We start from the raw sequence: 16,745 nt of genomic DNA on the forward strand, positions 1-16,745 counted from the left end.
ATCTCCTGTGTTTGCTCCAGCTCTCCAGGAAAGCCCAACACTCACAAAAGCCTGCATGGTGGCAGGAGCCTGGGGGAGGGAGGTGATGGAAAGGGGGCCCAGCATGCCCTACGGTCTTTCCCCGACAGCCCTGTGCAAGGGTCTTCTGAGATGAGGTCTCGTCTGGAAATGGCAGGGAGGGTGGAGTGGGGACCAAGGTAGATGACTCAGTAGTCACCAATAAGACACTCATTCTTCTTGTCCCCAAATGCTCCAGAGGAAGGTGACCCTTGAAGAGTGGAGACTAATGCTTGTGTTACACACACACACACACACACACACACACACACACATACATCGTACATACAATACCTCCCCCATCCTCCGCATTTCTTTCTTTTTTACCCAAAGGTATGCTATGATACATGTACTTCTGCAACTTGCTTTTCTCATGTAACTAGTGCTAGTGAGCATTTTTCCACACCACTACGCATGGCTCTACCTTATCTTTTTAAGTGGCCAGAGGGACAGCTGTTATGTGGCCATGCCGTGATGGGTTTAATCAACTTCTGTTAATGGACACCTGGGCTCTGCCCATTTTTTTTCATTGTTACAATTCATTCTGTGATGATCAGGCCTGCCATACAAGTTTGTGCATGGCTGTGAGTATTCCTGTAGGACACATGCCTAGAAGTGTTTCACTTTTTTAGTTACTATAAAATTGTCCTCAAAAGCTGTCCCAGGGACTTCTCTGGTGGCGCAGTGGTTAAGAATCCCCTTGCCAATGCAGGGGACACGGGTTCGAGCCCTGGTCCGGGAAGATCCCACATGCCACGGAGCAACTAAGCCCGTGCACCACAACTACTGAGCCCATGCAGCTAGAGTGCCTAGAGCCTGTGCTCTGCAACAAGAGAAACCACCGCGCAATGAGAAGCCTGCTCACTGCAACTAGAGAAAGCCTGCACGCAGCAATGAAGATCCAACGCAGCCAAAAATAAAAAAAAAAATTTTAATTAAAAAAAAAAAGCTGTCCCAGTTTTTACCAGCAGAGTCAGAGTGTTTCTTTACCCATGTCTCTAAAACTATACCTTCGAAAACACGTTTCTGCCCATCAGATCAAAAATGCCATCTCCCTGTTGTTTGGATTTGCATGTCTTTGATTCTTAGAAATACCAGGCATCTTTTTCCGTGTTGACAGGCTACCCTTGTTTACACTTGAGCAGGAAGCCTGAGATGCTTTCAGGGTCAAGGGGACGAAACTTGAAGGAGCAGAAAGGCAGGCCAGTGTGGAGGCATCTGGGGGCAAAGGATCTTGTCTATGGCCAGACAAGTACATACACACGCGAACCCATGTCATTCAGTGTGTAAGTGTTGATTAGGAAGGGGAGAAAATCTGGCCTTTGAGAAAATCTTTGAAACCGAAAGTTGAGTCTCATTCATTCCACTCACACCTCTTATGAGCCAGGCCGTGGGACAATGAGGCAATGGGAGGGGCGCTGAGCTTGCCCCATAGCCTGCTCCTGAGCGCACATGGCAGAGAACCTACAGGAGCTCAGAGCTGGGGGCCCTGAATCCAGTCTTGGGGGTGACGGGGTGGAAGGGTCAGGAGGCACAGTGTTATTAGAAGAGGGGATGTGACCCACATTTGAAAAGACAGGCTGGGAATGTGGGGAATGATGAGACAGAAAAATGACCCCGTGTGTGGGTTCAGGCACACTGGGCAGAGAAGCCGCAGGAGGGTCAGCCCGGCTGGTGTGGGGCAGGGGAGGCCAGAGGCCATGTGTGTCATCCCTGGTTATCGATGTCCCAAGGAATCCTGCTCGGGCTGAGGCTCAGAAGGAAGCCTTTTTCCAGAACAGCCTAATTCCCGAGGAGCCAGCTAACGGAGGCATCCCTGGATGGCATCACGTGCAGGGTAAGGTAGAGAGACGGGGTGGGGGTGGGGGGGAGCTGTGAAGGGCGGGTCCACTCAGGCTCTAATCCCATTGACCAGCTGGATGACCTTGGACAAGCCGGTTAACCTCTCTGGGGTTCAGGATCCTCATCCAGGTGATGAATTGAGAGGTATGTACCTTTTAGAGGTGTGTGGGTGGAGCTAAACTGAGCTTCAGGGTCCTTGTGAGTCTGAGGCTTTCTAGCCATAGGAGCTGATTTGTTGGCGTGACAGCTCTGCCTAGGAACCGAGGGGCTAAGCCAAGCGGATGGAGAGGGCAGGCACTGTCTGTGACCAGGCTCAGTCCCCGGACTGGCGCCAAGTCCAGAGGAATGAAGGGCTGCAGGGGGTAAGCCAAGAGCTGTTTTCACCAGTAACTGCTAGACTTGGGTCTCAAATGGAAAATGTCCCACAGAGAAGGAGAGAGGCGTCTTGCCTCATAACTCCATTTGATTCCAGCCACTTCTCTCCCTGGGCCCCAGTTTTCTCTTCTGCACACTGAGACAGTATTAATCTTCCAAACTTCTCTGCTTTTGACATCATTGAATGTTATCACCGGGTGGGGGGGGGGGAAGAGACTAGCTCCGTTTGATCCACCACTACAGCTAACAGTTGGCAGCACGCACGACAGGAGCTCAGAGGAGGAGCTGCAGTTCACAGTGGGCCTAAGTAGCTGGAAAAGGAATTCCAGTCCCTAAATATTCAAGGGATTTGCTGGGAACAAAGAGTGGATGGGTTTGGGAGGAGTGCTATAGATCTGTTCAGAGGTTGCTCTCAGAGAGGTTACTTCAATTCAACAGGAAACCAAATAGAGTCTGCCAAACGGGATTTCTGGAAGGAAGGGGAGGAGAGAAGTGGTAAAAGCGCTTTCTCCAGCAAGCCAGCTGTGCCTGGGACTGTCCCTTTCATAGGTCCCTGGGTCAGAGCCCTGTTTAGTTAAATTCAGTTCCAATCAATCCAACGAAATATGCCTACCCCCCTCCCCGGCCCCGGTCACAGTGTTGGCCACCGGGGGCCAGTCCTTGGTCTCAAGTAGCTCACAGTCTTGTGGGGTTGACAGCAGACACGTGCAGACAAGGCTAAGCCAAGGCGGCTGAAAGGGACAGTTTATAAAGCTGCAAAACCAAGTGTCCCTGTGCATGGGTGAGGGAGCAGCTGGGCCAAGGAAGTGAGAGCTTTGTGGCCTTACAAGCTCCATTCGAATCCAGGCTCTGACCTTATCGGCTGTGAGACCTCAGCCAACTTATTAGCCTCTCTGCAACTGTAAGAATAATTACACCTACGTTACAGCTGTTATGAAGACTAGATATATACCCTACGAAGCAGATTACTAAGCACCCTTAGTAATACTTAACAATGCGTGCTTAGTATTAATTAAGGATTATATACAAGTCTTAGATAGGTCAGATTTTAGATGTGATTTCTATTTTTCATCTGTGCTTTGTGGCCCCCTGTGTAGTCAATGAATGTGGTATGAAGTCTGTCTCCGTTTTATGGAATGCAAATACATTTCCTCTTTAAAATTATTATGTGATTAGGAAGGTGTCTGGCTGGGTCTCTCTGCTTTCTGATACATTGAGGATTGTGGCTGCTAGTGACTTAGGGCCAGGGCCTAGTGAGGGCCTACTCAGCCCCTCTGACAACACTGTTCTAAGGGAAAGAATGCTATGGTTAGGGGAATTGCTTGTTACACAGCTACAGCAAACAAGCTACTTATTGTCTGTATCTGATGTATAGGAGCTAAGACAAGGAGTTGGAGTTCACAGTGGTCCTAAGTAGCTGGGTAAAGCTATGGATTCCAACTCCTTAGTATTTACTTCAAAAACAACCCCGTTTGGAGTAGTGCGGGGAGGAACAGGCAAGTATAAGATATGGTTACTGCCCTCTGATGGCATCCAATTTAGCTGTACTACATTACACTGCCATTGGTCCTAGGATTTCCATCCAACAAATCCACAGAAACACTGCCTGGGGCTGAGATCAGAGCAACTCTCATGTCTCTTCTGCAGTGAGAAGAAAGAAACCGTGAGGGTCTCGCCCAGAGGGTCTTGGAACTCCCACCTCCTCATTTCTTGCCAACTATTCTGTTTACTACTAGAAACTGAGTTTACCGTCACTCACCTAAACAAGAGGTAGAACCTCAAAGTCTACCTTAATGTTATCTTCTGACCACTTAACTGTTTCCCAACATGGGAAACAAATCACCCCTAAGAGAGGGAGGTGAGAGAGGCCACCTGAGGGCCCAGAAGGAAGCCTGATTGAGCATCTACTGCTGAGAGTCTTGTGAGGTACCTGCCAGCAGATTAAATGAAATGCTAAATGTGAGGCTGGACACATGAAAGGATATGTGCTACCTATTATTATTACTATTATCATTAATGACTATTCTTACACAGGTAAGGAAACGAGGCACAGACAGGTTAGGAAACTTGCCCAGGTTGCACAGCCAGGAAGTGGGGAGCTGGGATTCAAACTCAGGATTTGAATCAGGCAAACTGCCCTGTTTCTCTCTTCTGAATCTCTGCCCCTGCCCAATCCCTTCCTTCTTCCCTGGATGGACTCTGACAACCTGGAGAGGGCATGGTCTGTCTTTCTGCTCATCTGTTCCAAAAAAGAGGTGCCACTCCCTGGCCTCAAGAATCTAAAAATTACCCCATTTGGGTCACAGACAACCTTCAAGGCCTCCCACTGATGGTCAACTCCTCCATACATGGGTGGGGTCTTTAAATTCACTGCCCTATCTCTAGGGTGAGGAACAGTGCCTGGAATATAACAGGCACCTAAGACATACTTGTTCAATGAACAAACCAACGGAAGAAGCTGAGAAGCCCAGAAACTTTCTGACCATTAGCAGATTCAGCAATGAGTCACGTGTAAGGAAGCAGGCTAGCCCTTGCTCTGGCTGGTGGCGAGCTAGATAGATGGCAAATCACCCCTTTAGTTCTGAATGGGAAGGCAGACCTGGTGGGGATTTCTTTCCTACATTTTAAGGCTTAGCATTCAGCTTAGTCTTTTTTGGAAACCAGTGATGGGAGGCCTATTTGGGGCCTCAAGAAGCAAAGAGTGAGATACAGTGGAAAGAGCACTGTGTCTCTCTCTTCCAACCCTCTAGCCAGCACTCACCAGGGCAGGTTATCTAAACTCTTTGGTCCCCACATCAATGGTTATAGAGTTTTTAGTAGCCAAGAAACACTATATTCATTTTGTTCTCATGATAAGCCCAATATGGTCCCCATTTTATAGCAGGACTATTTCAAGATCACAGACACGGGAAGTGGCAGGGCCAGGATTTGAACCTAGGCTATGGCCTCCTGAGCCTGGCTGCCTAACGACTGAGCCACACCTGTGCACTGGTAGTGTCTCTGCAGCTGCCAAGTGCATTGGTAAGGCCTCTCGGGGCTGCTTTCCTTCCATCTCTAACAGAGATGTTGCTCCCTTTCACCTCAGAGAGGTATTGGTTCTCAAACTCGTGTGTGTGTGCGTGTGTGTGTAGGAGCAGGGTGGTGGGTGGCTTCCGGCTGCTTCCAGCAGGGTTCTCATCCTGCCCCAGCCCACCCCCAGGTTCTTTCGGGAGGAGCATCACCTGGGGGGTGAGGGCAGCTGCTGGATGGAGAAGCAGAGAAATAGAAGGGAAAGGAAGGATGCTGAGCCTGGGAGAGGGGCCTGCCTCCCTCCTCCTCCTCCCTCTGGGATCACTCTCTCCTCTCCCTGAGATGTCAGAAACCTCTCTCTGTGGCTGCTGGAGAAGGGCTGGGAGCACGAGGCTTGGAAACCCATAGTGCCCTTCCCTATCGCCTGCCAGCCGCCCTCCCTAGCTGCGGCAGAAGCTATAAAAAGCACAGCCCTTCAACAATAGGTGACATCACCCAGCGGCGGAAAGAACTGGATTCTGCCAGATGCCAGGGAGAGTTACAGCCCCCATCTCTCCCTCAGGATGGAAGCCCCTTGGGAAAGGGCTTGGGTATGTTCCGTTGGCTCCCTGGAAGGATGGGGTTAGACCCCTGAGGACCTCCTCACGCTGTCGGGGAGGGGAGGCTGGGGGGAGGGGAGGCTGATCCTGAGGGACATGGGGGATGGACATCACTGGACATTTTTCAAGGGATGGGGATATGGAAAAGGAGCTGGGAGGGGGTGGGGGCTGGCTAGATCCCTTCAGTGTCCTCTGAATGTTGTGAGACAAGTAGAGGGCGGGGGAAGGGTGGCAGTGGGTGTGCAGGGCCTGCCGGGATACGTGGGCCTGGCGTGCTGCAAACGGCATCTCTCTGGGCCCCTTCAGTCTGATTCCCTCCCTAGCCCTGGTGTGTATCACAGTGCCTGGTGCATAGTAGGTGTGCTGACTGACCTCTTAACCTTGGTTCTGGGTGTCATGTCTGATGCGCAGTAAGTTGACCGTGTGGTCTGCAGAGGCTCGAGGGAGGCCTGCCCGTGGAGGGGGGCTTTGGCAGAGGCGGGAAGGTCAGTCAGAGTGGTCCTGGCAGCTCTGACTGGCCTCCTCCCCCCCACCTTGGGGGCCGCTGGTCCTCTGCCTTTACAGCCCCTCTCCCAGGACCTGGGTGAGGATGCCCGGCTCCATGTGCTCTCGGTGCTCCACAAGGGCTTTGCACAGAGAGCACGCTGAGATCGAAACACTGAGTGTTGGATGGATCTGAACTGTCAGCCCTTCCAGAATCTGAGCCTCAGTTTCCTCACTTAAAACTAGGGCTGTGAGTAGGTGCTCAGGGTGCTGGCTGGGAGTCAGGAGACCTGGGTTCCAGCCCTGTCTGGGATGTGACTCCCTGTGTGACCTTGGGCAGGGGCTTCCCCTGGGCCCTCAGTGTGCCCTTCTCCAGGAGGGGCATCGTTCCAGCCTCGGGGTGTCAGGGGGTGCTGACTCCAATGCCAAGATCCTTGGCCCTGAGGCTGGGGAGGGGTGGAGACCTGAGGGGCAAAGAGAGGGTTTGTGAGCGGCCGCTTCTGGGCAGCTGGACCGGCACCCAGAGCAAGAGCTTAGATCCTCGCTGATCTGTGACGTCACCCCCCTTCTCTCTGGATCAGTGGCTCTGGGGCCATCCTCTCTCTCCCTGTGCCCCTAAGCCCGGTGTCCTTTCTCTTTACACCCTGACATGTACCCAAGCCATACCCTTCTCTTGGGTGCTCCCCTTCTCTCTGCTGAGCCATATTCCAGCATTTGCCCAGCGTGCCTGGGCTCCACTTCCTCCACAAAGCCCCTGTGACCACCCCCCAGCCCCTTCCCTGACCCCCAGAGCGTGCAGTGTCTCCACACTGCATACGTGGTGTCCTGGCTCATGTTCGGATGGCTTGAGAAGCACAAGTCTCACTTCAAAGTTCAGCTGCTCACCCTGGTGACCCAAGCCTTCTCTCTCTGCTCCCAACCTCCCTTTGCAGCCACCCCTCCTGCCCATTCCCCTCCCTGGTCACCACCCCAGGACCCCAGCCACACCAGATGACCCCCGTCTCCCAAGCACACCATATGAACCCTGCTATCGTCAGAATGTTTGTCTTGTGCCCAAATTCAAATCCTAACCCCCAAAGCTGATGGCATTAGGAGGTGGGGCCTTTGGGGGTGGGCAATAGGTCATGAGGGTGGGGCCCTCATGAATGGGATTAGTGACCTTATAAAAGACACCCCCACAGAGCTCCACCCCCTCCACTATATGAGGACACAATGAGAAGAGAGCCCTTACCTGACCATGGTGTACACTGATCTCAGACTTCCAGCCTCCAGAACCACGAGCAATACATTTCTGTTGTTTAAAAGCCACTCAGTCTGTGGTACTTTGTTATAGCAGCCCAAGTGGACTGAGACATACTCCCTCCAGGCCTTTCCCTATGTCCTTTCCCCGGGCCTCATAGAACATTTTCTCTGCTGTCAAATTCCTGCTTCTCCAGGGTCTATTCAGCCCTCTAGGCCCCTCTACCCTGCCTGTACCTCGGCCAAAAGTAATTCCTCTCTCCTCCCTGTGCACACAGTGCTCTGTTAGACCTTCTGTGGATGCAACGACTTCACTCTGCATCCTGAGACCAACAGGCATAGTGCTAGGCACAGACCTCGCATCCTCATAGCAACCGCCTCAGGGACGTACCAGTATTATTGCTATAAAACGAGGAGCAACACTGAGGCTCAGAGAGGGTACATAACATGCCCTTGGTCACCCAGCTAGTAAATGGTGAAGCTGAGATTCAATTCCAGGTCCAGCAGAGTCCACAGTCCAAGCTGATCATTGAAGCCAGCATCCTAGGCAGGCACACCGTGGTCCAATGTGTGTGACGCTGAAGAGAGCCGCTTGGCTCGTGCAGTCAGGGCCGGGCCCTATGCTTTTCTTGAGCACACAGCATGGGCGTCTGGTTTATTAGCTTGGGTCCCGGAGGACGTGGCGCCTGACTCAGGTGAAATAAGGTGCTGAGCTAGAACCCGGCAGGGTCATCAGGGCGAGTGACCCCTCCCACCCTCGCCCTGATTCAGGAAGTTCAGGACCTGAGGTGGAGCCAGGACAGCCAGCAACTCTGAGAGCCCAGCCTAACCTGTCCCCCCACACCCAGATGGACACTGCCCTTCTCCTTCCCAGCTGGCTCCCGGTGAAATACGAGACACCGGAGGGGCCTGAGGCTTCCAACACGGACTCTCTGTATTCGTGTCATCACAAGACTTCATAGATCAGGAAGAGCGTGGGCTCTGGGGCCAGCAGTCCTCCTCTCCTCTCTAGTTCTGTGACCTGACCCCAGCCCTCAGCTTGGGGTGGCAATGCCTGTCGCACAGGGTGTCAATGAGGGCTAATGGCACATAGAGTGTCCAGCCCAGAGTGGCTGGAAAAGTCAGTGTAAGGCAGCCCTGAGTTTCAGGGGTGTTTGCTCTTCAATGACTAGTGACAGTGGCTCAACACTTCAGCACAGGCAGGGACGGAGCGGGCTGTGGTCGCTGACACTCCTTGGACTCCCTGCACCCAGGAGAGAACAACGGACAGCACCTCCAAGTGCCCTCTCTCCCACTGAGCCCAGTCCTAACCTATACTGACCACTGAGCTCCCCAGCCCCCACTAACTCCAGCTGCCTCCTTCTCAGCCCAGGAAGCGACCAGTGTCCTCGTTGCCCTCTGGGTTTCCTCACTTGTCCTGGGCTCCATCACCTGTGCTCATCCTCTGGCCTGTCGGTTCTCTGACCCCTGGTCACTGTCTCCGTCTTGTTGAAGAAAGTAGCCAAACCTGATGGGTCGTGCCCATCACAAGTTCTTGCCCTCCCTGCTCACATGGGCCCTGCCCCTGATGCTGCTGCTCTCAGGAATCCTCTTGGGTTGACTCAGGGCTTTGACCTTCAGGAGTGGGTCAAGCCCATTCCCTTAGCCCCTCCCCAGCACTCCCTTTTATTAGGTACTGTGCCAGCTGACCTCCTCCATACCCCCTAATTTATTAACCAATGGAGACTATTTACTGCGAATCTCATTCATTAGTTGGGCTATATTCATTCTCTCATGCATTCATTTATCTTTCCATTCTATCCATCTATCCATTCACCTTCATCCAGTCATCTATTCATCCAATCATCCTTCCTCCTTCCATTCAACTATCTATCCATTATCCATGCATTCAGTCTTCTGTCCATCAATGTAGTCATCCATCCAAAAATCCATTCATCTAGTCACTCATCTAGCCATCTCTCCATCCATCCATCCATCCATCCAGGTATCCATTCCATTGAATACCTACTATGTATTTACCATGTACTAGGCTCTGTGCTGGATGCCTGGGATTCAGAACCAAAAAGGCCATGGCCTCTACTCTCAGGAGCTCTCAGGCTGGTCTGGAAAGACAGGAGACATGAGCTCCAAAGTTCCTTCTAGTTCCAATATCCTGGGAATCTACGACCTGCACCCGGGCTATGCCAGTGGGTACTAGAGAGATGCTTGTGGCCTGATCTTCCTTCACCCGGGAACACCAGGGGCTGGAGCAGCCCCTCCTCACCAGCTCAGCTGAGGCTCTGAAATCCCCTCTTGCTTCCAGGCTGGGGTGTTGACATTGCTTAAGGGCAATTGAGGAAAGGCATGGGGCCCCTCTCCAGAAACACGGAGCCTGCTGCCAACTCCTGACTCTACCTCCACGTATGAAAGTCAGCAGAGCCCGGGGAAAGGGTGGCCAGACAGTGGCTTCACATTTTACTCTCCCTGGATTCTTCAACTCCCCTCTCCAAACTTTCTGCCACCTTTCTTCCCTGTATCTCATCCTTCCCACCTGTTCCCTCTTCCCTTCCCCTCCATCGCCTCTCTGTTCCCTCCTCTTCATTCCCCTTCTCCTGTTTCTTCTCTCTCCCCACTAAGTGGTGGAACACATGATGTTCAAATCCTGGGCCATCATTTTGGGTCCTTGGATAAGTCATGACAATCCTCAGACCAGTGTCCTCCCCTAAAACCGTGGCTCACAGAGGACAAAACTAGATGGTACACTTGCCCAGCCTGCAAGAACAGGGCCTCTTTTCCTCATGGCTCATCCACTTCTTCCCTCTTCCCCCTTCCTCCTTGTCCATAGTATTCTTCCTATCCTTCTCCTTTTGAGACTACAGATGAGTGCCAAATCACACACTTCATCTTTTTTTTTTTCTTCTGATTCTCACCTACAAAGTCAACACCTCCAAATGAAAACATGCTAAAGGTACAAATAGTCCATGGATTCACTCCCTCTGTCCTCTTCCTAACTCCCCATCCTGGGGCTAGCTGGAAGGATGACCAAGAGAACAGAGGAAGGGCAAAGAAGGGAGAAGGAGGGCATTTAGGGAGGAAGACATCCAAGAAGCAGGGAGGTGCCCCCATGCACCCACCCTCCCCACGGAGCACCCCTCCTGCTCACCGACGTGTCCTCCGAGCACGAGGCAATGATGTTGTCGATGAAGGGGTTCCACTTGATGTCCAGCACGTTGCCCTGGTGACCACAGACCTTGGGGTAGTTGGGTTCAATCCTGCCCGTCTGCAGAGGAGAGAGAGAGACAGAGACAGAGAGAGAGAGAGAGAAAAGGGAATTAGTTTGATGAACCTGGGGTGACTTGAAAGAAGAGCCTTTATCCTGGGCTTCTATACTGGACCAGAAGGTCCTTGAGGGCCCACTAATGTCTTTGGGCCCCTGCATCCGGCTGAGCCATACTGCTCTGTGGCTGCAGTCTCCCAACACCGAATGGTCGTGGGGAGGGTCCCACAGCAGGGTGGTGGGTGGGGCCGTGCGTGTCCACACGACACCTGTGCACAACTTAGAGAAAGGTGCCCCTTCCTCAAGTAAAAATGTTTAAAGTTAAGGTGTAACTGTCCACCTGAACGACCAAAGCCTGGTGGGCAGCAGCCCTGGCAGTTACTGGGCCGTGTGCCTGTACTCCCCGCTGCCTCTCAGGGCGGGTGACACAGCCAGGTTTGGATCAAGAGGCGGCTCTTTGCTGCTGCTCCGGGAATCAGTGGAGACGCCTGAAGCTCGGGGTCCACCCATACACTCTCATATGTTATCCTGCCTGGGATGTGAGCGGTGCCATTCCCAGATGTGGCATGCTTGTCCAGTGTGCATCTTAAAACACCTGTACCCAGTGCCCTGTGGCCGAAAGCACAGTCTTTGGAGCCACACAGGCCTGTGTTTGAATCACAGCTCTGCCACTCTTTAGCCCGGTGGCCTTTGGAAAGTCAATGAGCCTCAGTTTCCTCATTTCTTTTTCTTTCTTTCTTTCTTTTTTAAGGCTTCAGCAACTTTATTTTCAGACACATGGATACAAAATCAGCTGGAAAGCTTGAGAGTGCAGCTGTCATGAGAGAGGTTCCTCACTAGTACTGTGAAGATTAAATGAGCTCATGTGCTTAGCAAAGTACTTAGTGTGGAGGTTGTCATCATAGTGAATGCTCAATATACGATACTAGTTATTATCATACAGGTTAGATGACACTTCCTCCAGGAAGTCTCCCCTGATCCCTCAATGGATTAAGAACTCCTCTGTGAGCTCAGGGCATTCTGTGCTTCCCTCTATTATAGGCACCATCATGCAGAATTGCAGTCTGTTTCTATCTGTCTATGAGCAACTGAGGATAGGCCTCCTTGTCTCTGAATCTCCAGCTCCTTACAAGCCTGGCACACAGTGGGTGCTCAGTACATGACTTGAAATACATCCTGCAGGGGGGATGAAGTCCACAAAAGATGGAACAAAGGGTGTGGGGGTGAGGGGTAGTTCCATACTTAGTTGTCTATAAAGGCGGCAGGGAAGGGAGGGGAAATTGCAGGCAGAGGCTGTGTCTCCATTCCCAGGTCTTTTTAATATTAGCTTTTTGGGGTGTGGAGGAAATAAGGAGGGTTTTTCCAGTCACTGCCCATCTGCTAACAGTGGTTAGGTGGTCAGAGGCACCTGAGGCAAACCTCACCGTCCTTTAGGTTCCTCAACTGAATAAGGAGGAAGGCAACCAGTTTTTGCCAAGCCCCTGCTACACGTGCCTTATATCACTACTTCACCAGTGTGATGGGCAAGAGTTCTTTCAGAGTGTGCATTCTGCCATAACCTCTTCCCCAGCCACTTCTTGCCTGTATATCTATCAGCTCATCTCCGTATCATTTGACTTTTTGTGACACCGCAGTGGCAAGGTGCGTAGAGGAAAAAAAAAAAACCTAGAGAAAATGGCAGTGGTATGGAGGGTGAGGAATGAGGTAGAGAAAGAGAGAGGCAAAAGGCCTTGGAGGTTGTACTTAGAAGAACTTCACTGACACTGTACACTGGGGGAAATCAGAAAATGGAGGAAAAGGATTGGGGGTGTATTGCTCTCAGTGAAGAATGGGATCCCCTCTGACATTCCATGAGGGATGCAATTCGAATTGGAATATCTTTTCCAATGACTTTTAGGCCGTTGGACTATGTTTCTTTAGTTGAGACTCTGAGCAGAGACCGAGCCACATGTGGCCCTGGGATTTATTAGGGTTACACAGTAGCTTCTTTAACTCTCACAAAACCCTGGGAATTAGGCACGAGGAAATTAAGGCCCAGAAAGGTTAAGCCACTTGCCCAAGGTTACCCAGCTGAAAGCAAAGCTAGGATTCCCACACCGGTATAACCCTCAAAGCTGAGCTGAATCCTACTGCTTATTGCTAGCCAGCTCCCCTCTCTCCAGCTCTGACGTCCACAGGCAGACAGGCCCTGCATTGTCTGCTTCCACAGCTCACTTGCTCTCTGACAGAGCCTCCTCTCCTTATATCTGGTCCCAAAGGCTACCCTGAGTGGTCCCTGAGTAAAGCTGTCTGCATTAAGCTTTCGGCAACCAGGCAGATCTGCATCAGTCAATAGGTGGCCATCAGCTAGCAGCAGCTTCTGGCCAGCAGCCTGCAGGTGATGTCCTAGAGGGACAGGTGAAGCCACATCACTGCAATGTATTCAGAATGGCGAGAGGTCAGGGCCCTGCATCAGGAAGGGAATTAGTAGCGGATGATCCCGACGTAACGTATCCTTCCAGGTGGACCTCTGTGAATGCCTTCCCCAAAGGGGTGTGTAACGATGATTTTCATCACTGAATCATACTGTTTGCAGCCATGGGAAATGGCTCAAGGGGAGGGACCTCCTTTCAACCTGGCAGCTTTGATTTTCCCATTTTATAGAGCAGAGTTCATATAAAAAATTTTTTTTCTTTGCAGCTTTGTTTGATCTTAGTTTCCTGACCAAGGATTGAACCTGGGCCCATGGCAGTGAAAGTGCCGAGTCCTAACAATTAGACTGCCAAGAAATTCCCAAAATTTTGTTTGAAAGACAAGTTTCATTGCTAAGAAGAAAAGTATGAAAGCCACAGTTTTATAGAGAAATCATGCAACTTTTAAAATGCAATTATTAACTCCAGGAAAAGAGCTGTATAAGAAAGCTAATACAATCATAGTGATAATGACTTGGGTACAATGTTTACATCATGGTAATAACGTAAATCCTGAATATTTATTTAAACACGAGTTGTGCTATAATATACTGGCAAGGCAGAGGTAGGAAAATTGTGTGTGTGTACAGTTAAGAGGGGAGACAGAGCTGGTAGAGAGCCAGATCCCCATCTTCCATAATAGGAAGTCAATAGACAATGTCTAAGATTTAAAAAACCAGACATAGCCGTGAAAGCATGTAACTAAGAAAGACGAGGAGAAGTACAAAAAGACACAGCTCAAAACATTGGAAGCAGCTACCTATAGGGAGTGGGAAATGAGGGGTGTAGCAAAGTAGGATAGGGATCGAGGGTACAGGCCCTGGTGTGCTGGTAAATGTTTAACAACCGGTTTTCCAGGAAAAAAAAAGGCCATGGTTTGGAACATTTGCCAGTTTCAGTGGCAAATGCCCACTATGCCTAACTTCAAGCTACCAAGGTGATATCACCAAAAGTAGAGTTAAAAGAGACTCACAGTAGCTCACCAGATCGTAGTAAAATAGTTAGTAAGGAATAAGTTTTTAACATTAGTACCTCTGTTTTTGACATCATTCATTTAATTGAAAGTTGCATAATTTAATTTTTAATAATGGTCGTTTTTAAAAACTGGGTTGCAAAACTCCTAAAAATTTAACAGTAAGCTCTCATGAGTTGGTATAAGCCAACCCCAGCACCTCCCTTGTAGTGCTATAGGCCTTGCAGTGTACTATTAGACTTCATGAACTCTGCACAATTATTACTCTGATAGACATAAAAATTAAAGCACAAACCAATAAAGTACATGTATAGGTGTTCTAAAGGAAGCTTGTTCTGAAATTATTTTTTTCTGAATTTAAATAAATGTGAACAATCCTCTCCCCAGACCCTCCAAATGCCCCTGTTTTCTGTTCTACTTTCTGGATAGGGGTGTGACTACAGACCAAATCCGAATCTGGTTCTTAACTGCTACCCAATACTGCCTTCTCATACTTGGGCTCAAGCCAACACTAGTAGCTATTATTAATATAATATATTAATACAATCAAATTTATATTGATTTACAGATATCATCAAATTTAATCCTCATAACAACCACACCTTACATCTGAGAAAACAGATGTGTAAAGAGTTTCTCAGGAGCGGAGTCAAGGTTTTGCACTGTTTTATAACTTTAGAATCACTGTTGAGATGGTCAGCTCACAGAACTGTCCCAGTGGGAGGCTTCTCAGTGGTCCTGGGGTCTAACCTGCCATCTGGTGTTTGAACCTCAAAGAGAGCTTGAGTCTCAACAGAGCTGGAGCAGAGGCCTTGCTGCATGGGGTGGGGTCGGGATGCCTGTTACACAGCATCTATAATCATTAGGGAGATCTTCATGCTGTTAGGATGGGCCTTATCCTGGAGGCCTCAGAGGACAAATCCAATCCCCCTTTGCTGGGGCAGATTTTCAATGTCAAATGTTGGGTGGCAGCTGTTATGTACCCCAAGTCTTCTCAAGGAGGAGCCCAGTGCTGGGGATCAGGCTGCATGTCAAACACAGCTGAGCTGCCAAAGACAAGAGTTGGGGGGTGCTGGGACATGACCTCTCAACAGGGTGCAGGGGAGTGAGAAGCATGGCAACTTTCCCACAGATCCATTTGACAGGGTCTCAAAGACTTTTAAAAGGTTCATAGCCTTTGAACAATAACCCCACTTTGGGAATTTATCCCAGTCAACAGGGAAGCATACGAAGACACTCAGTGCCATGTTATTTATAATAGGGAACAATAATAAATGCTCAACAATGTGGCATTGCCAAAACGAATTATAGGACACCAATATAATGGAATATTATGAGGTAATTTAAATCATAGTTTCAAAAAATATTTAATGGCATGGGAATTACTCAAGCTCTAATGGTAAGTGAAATAGTCAGAATCAAGTTATATATGCAAAATGATCCTTAGCTATTAAAAGAAAAATACATCAAAAGTTAATAGTGGCAGGACTTCCCGGGTGGCACAGTGGTTGAGACTCCGTGCTCCCAATGCAGGGGGCCCAGATTTGATTCCTGGTGGGGGAACTGTGTCCTGCATGCATGCTGCAACTGGGAGTTCGCATGCCACAACTGGGGAGCCTGCCTGCCACAACTAAGACCTGGTGCAACCAAATAAAAAAATAATAATAATTAAAAAAAAATTAAGAGTGGCAATCTCTGGCTAGTTGGATATCAGTGGTTTCTAATTCTTCCCCAATGAACATTTACAATTTCTATTAAAGATATAGATGTTATTTAAAACACACACATACACACTCACCATAGTTTTTTATTTTGTTTTTGTTTTTAGTACCCCAGGTGGGAGGTGATCACCACAGTTTTGATTGAAAACTATTCCTCTCCGGTTTTGGTCAAACAGATCTTAAAGAAATGAGATACAGACTGGGGTCGACCAGATTTATGTTCCAGAAGCTTCTGTGGAACACAGATGTATCTGCTTATATAGGCTTCTTTACTCCCTTATTATGATGCAGATCGTTTAGGGGAAAATAAGATCCTTGAAACTGAATAAAATTATACAACTAATTGAAAATAGGTTTTAGAGTGCGTGTGTGTGGCGTGCGTGTGGGCAGGGCAGGCCAGGCCCTGCCTTGGCGGGTTGGTAGGTGTGGCTCACCCAGCAGGCTGCCAGGGGAACGGCGCGTGCCCTGGGCCTCAGTCCAGGCTTTATCTGAACCCATTGAACTGACTGAGGACGAGATATTTTCAAAACAACCTGCACGACAGCTTCAGCTTCCTAGAATTTCCCATGGCTGCAAAGCTGAATTCTGTGCACAGAGCAAAATGTTTTCTTACCTGGGATATCAGTGTAGTGAGGCAGAAAGAACAGACTTAGCAAGAGGTAGGGTTTCTAGGCCCAGTCCCAATTCACCTCACCAGCTGAATGACCTTGAACATGGCCCTTGGCCTCTCTGGGCTTCCCA

At 49.7% G+C, this 16,745-nt stretch overlaps 1 protein-coding gene across 4 annotated transcripts in view; it reads right to left on the bottom strand.

Annotated features, from left to right (window-relative positions):
* Window positions 1-16,745, bottom strand: part of CORO2B (coronin 2B) — a 146,989-nt gene that overhangs the window by 14,753 nt on the left and 115,491 nt on the right. For all 4 annotated transcript variants that reach the window (XM_032623968.1, XM_032623970.1, XM_032623971.1 and 1 more), the window contains exon 3: window positions 10,747-10,863. In XM_032623968.1, coding sequence (XP_032479859.1) covers window positions 10,747-10,863 — 117 coding nt within the window. The remainder of the gene's footprint in view (window positions 1-10,746; window positions 10,864-16,745) is intronic.

This window comes from Phocoena sinus, chromosome 2 (genome assembly GCF_008692025.1).
Source record: "Phocoena sinus isolate mPhoSin1 chromosome 2, mPhoSin1.pri, whole genome shotgun sequence".
Lineage (NCBI taxonomy): Eukaryota > Metazoa > Chordata > Mammalia > Artiodactyla > Phocoenidae > Phocoena > Phocoena sinus.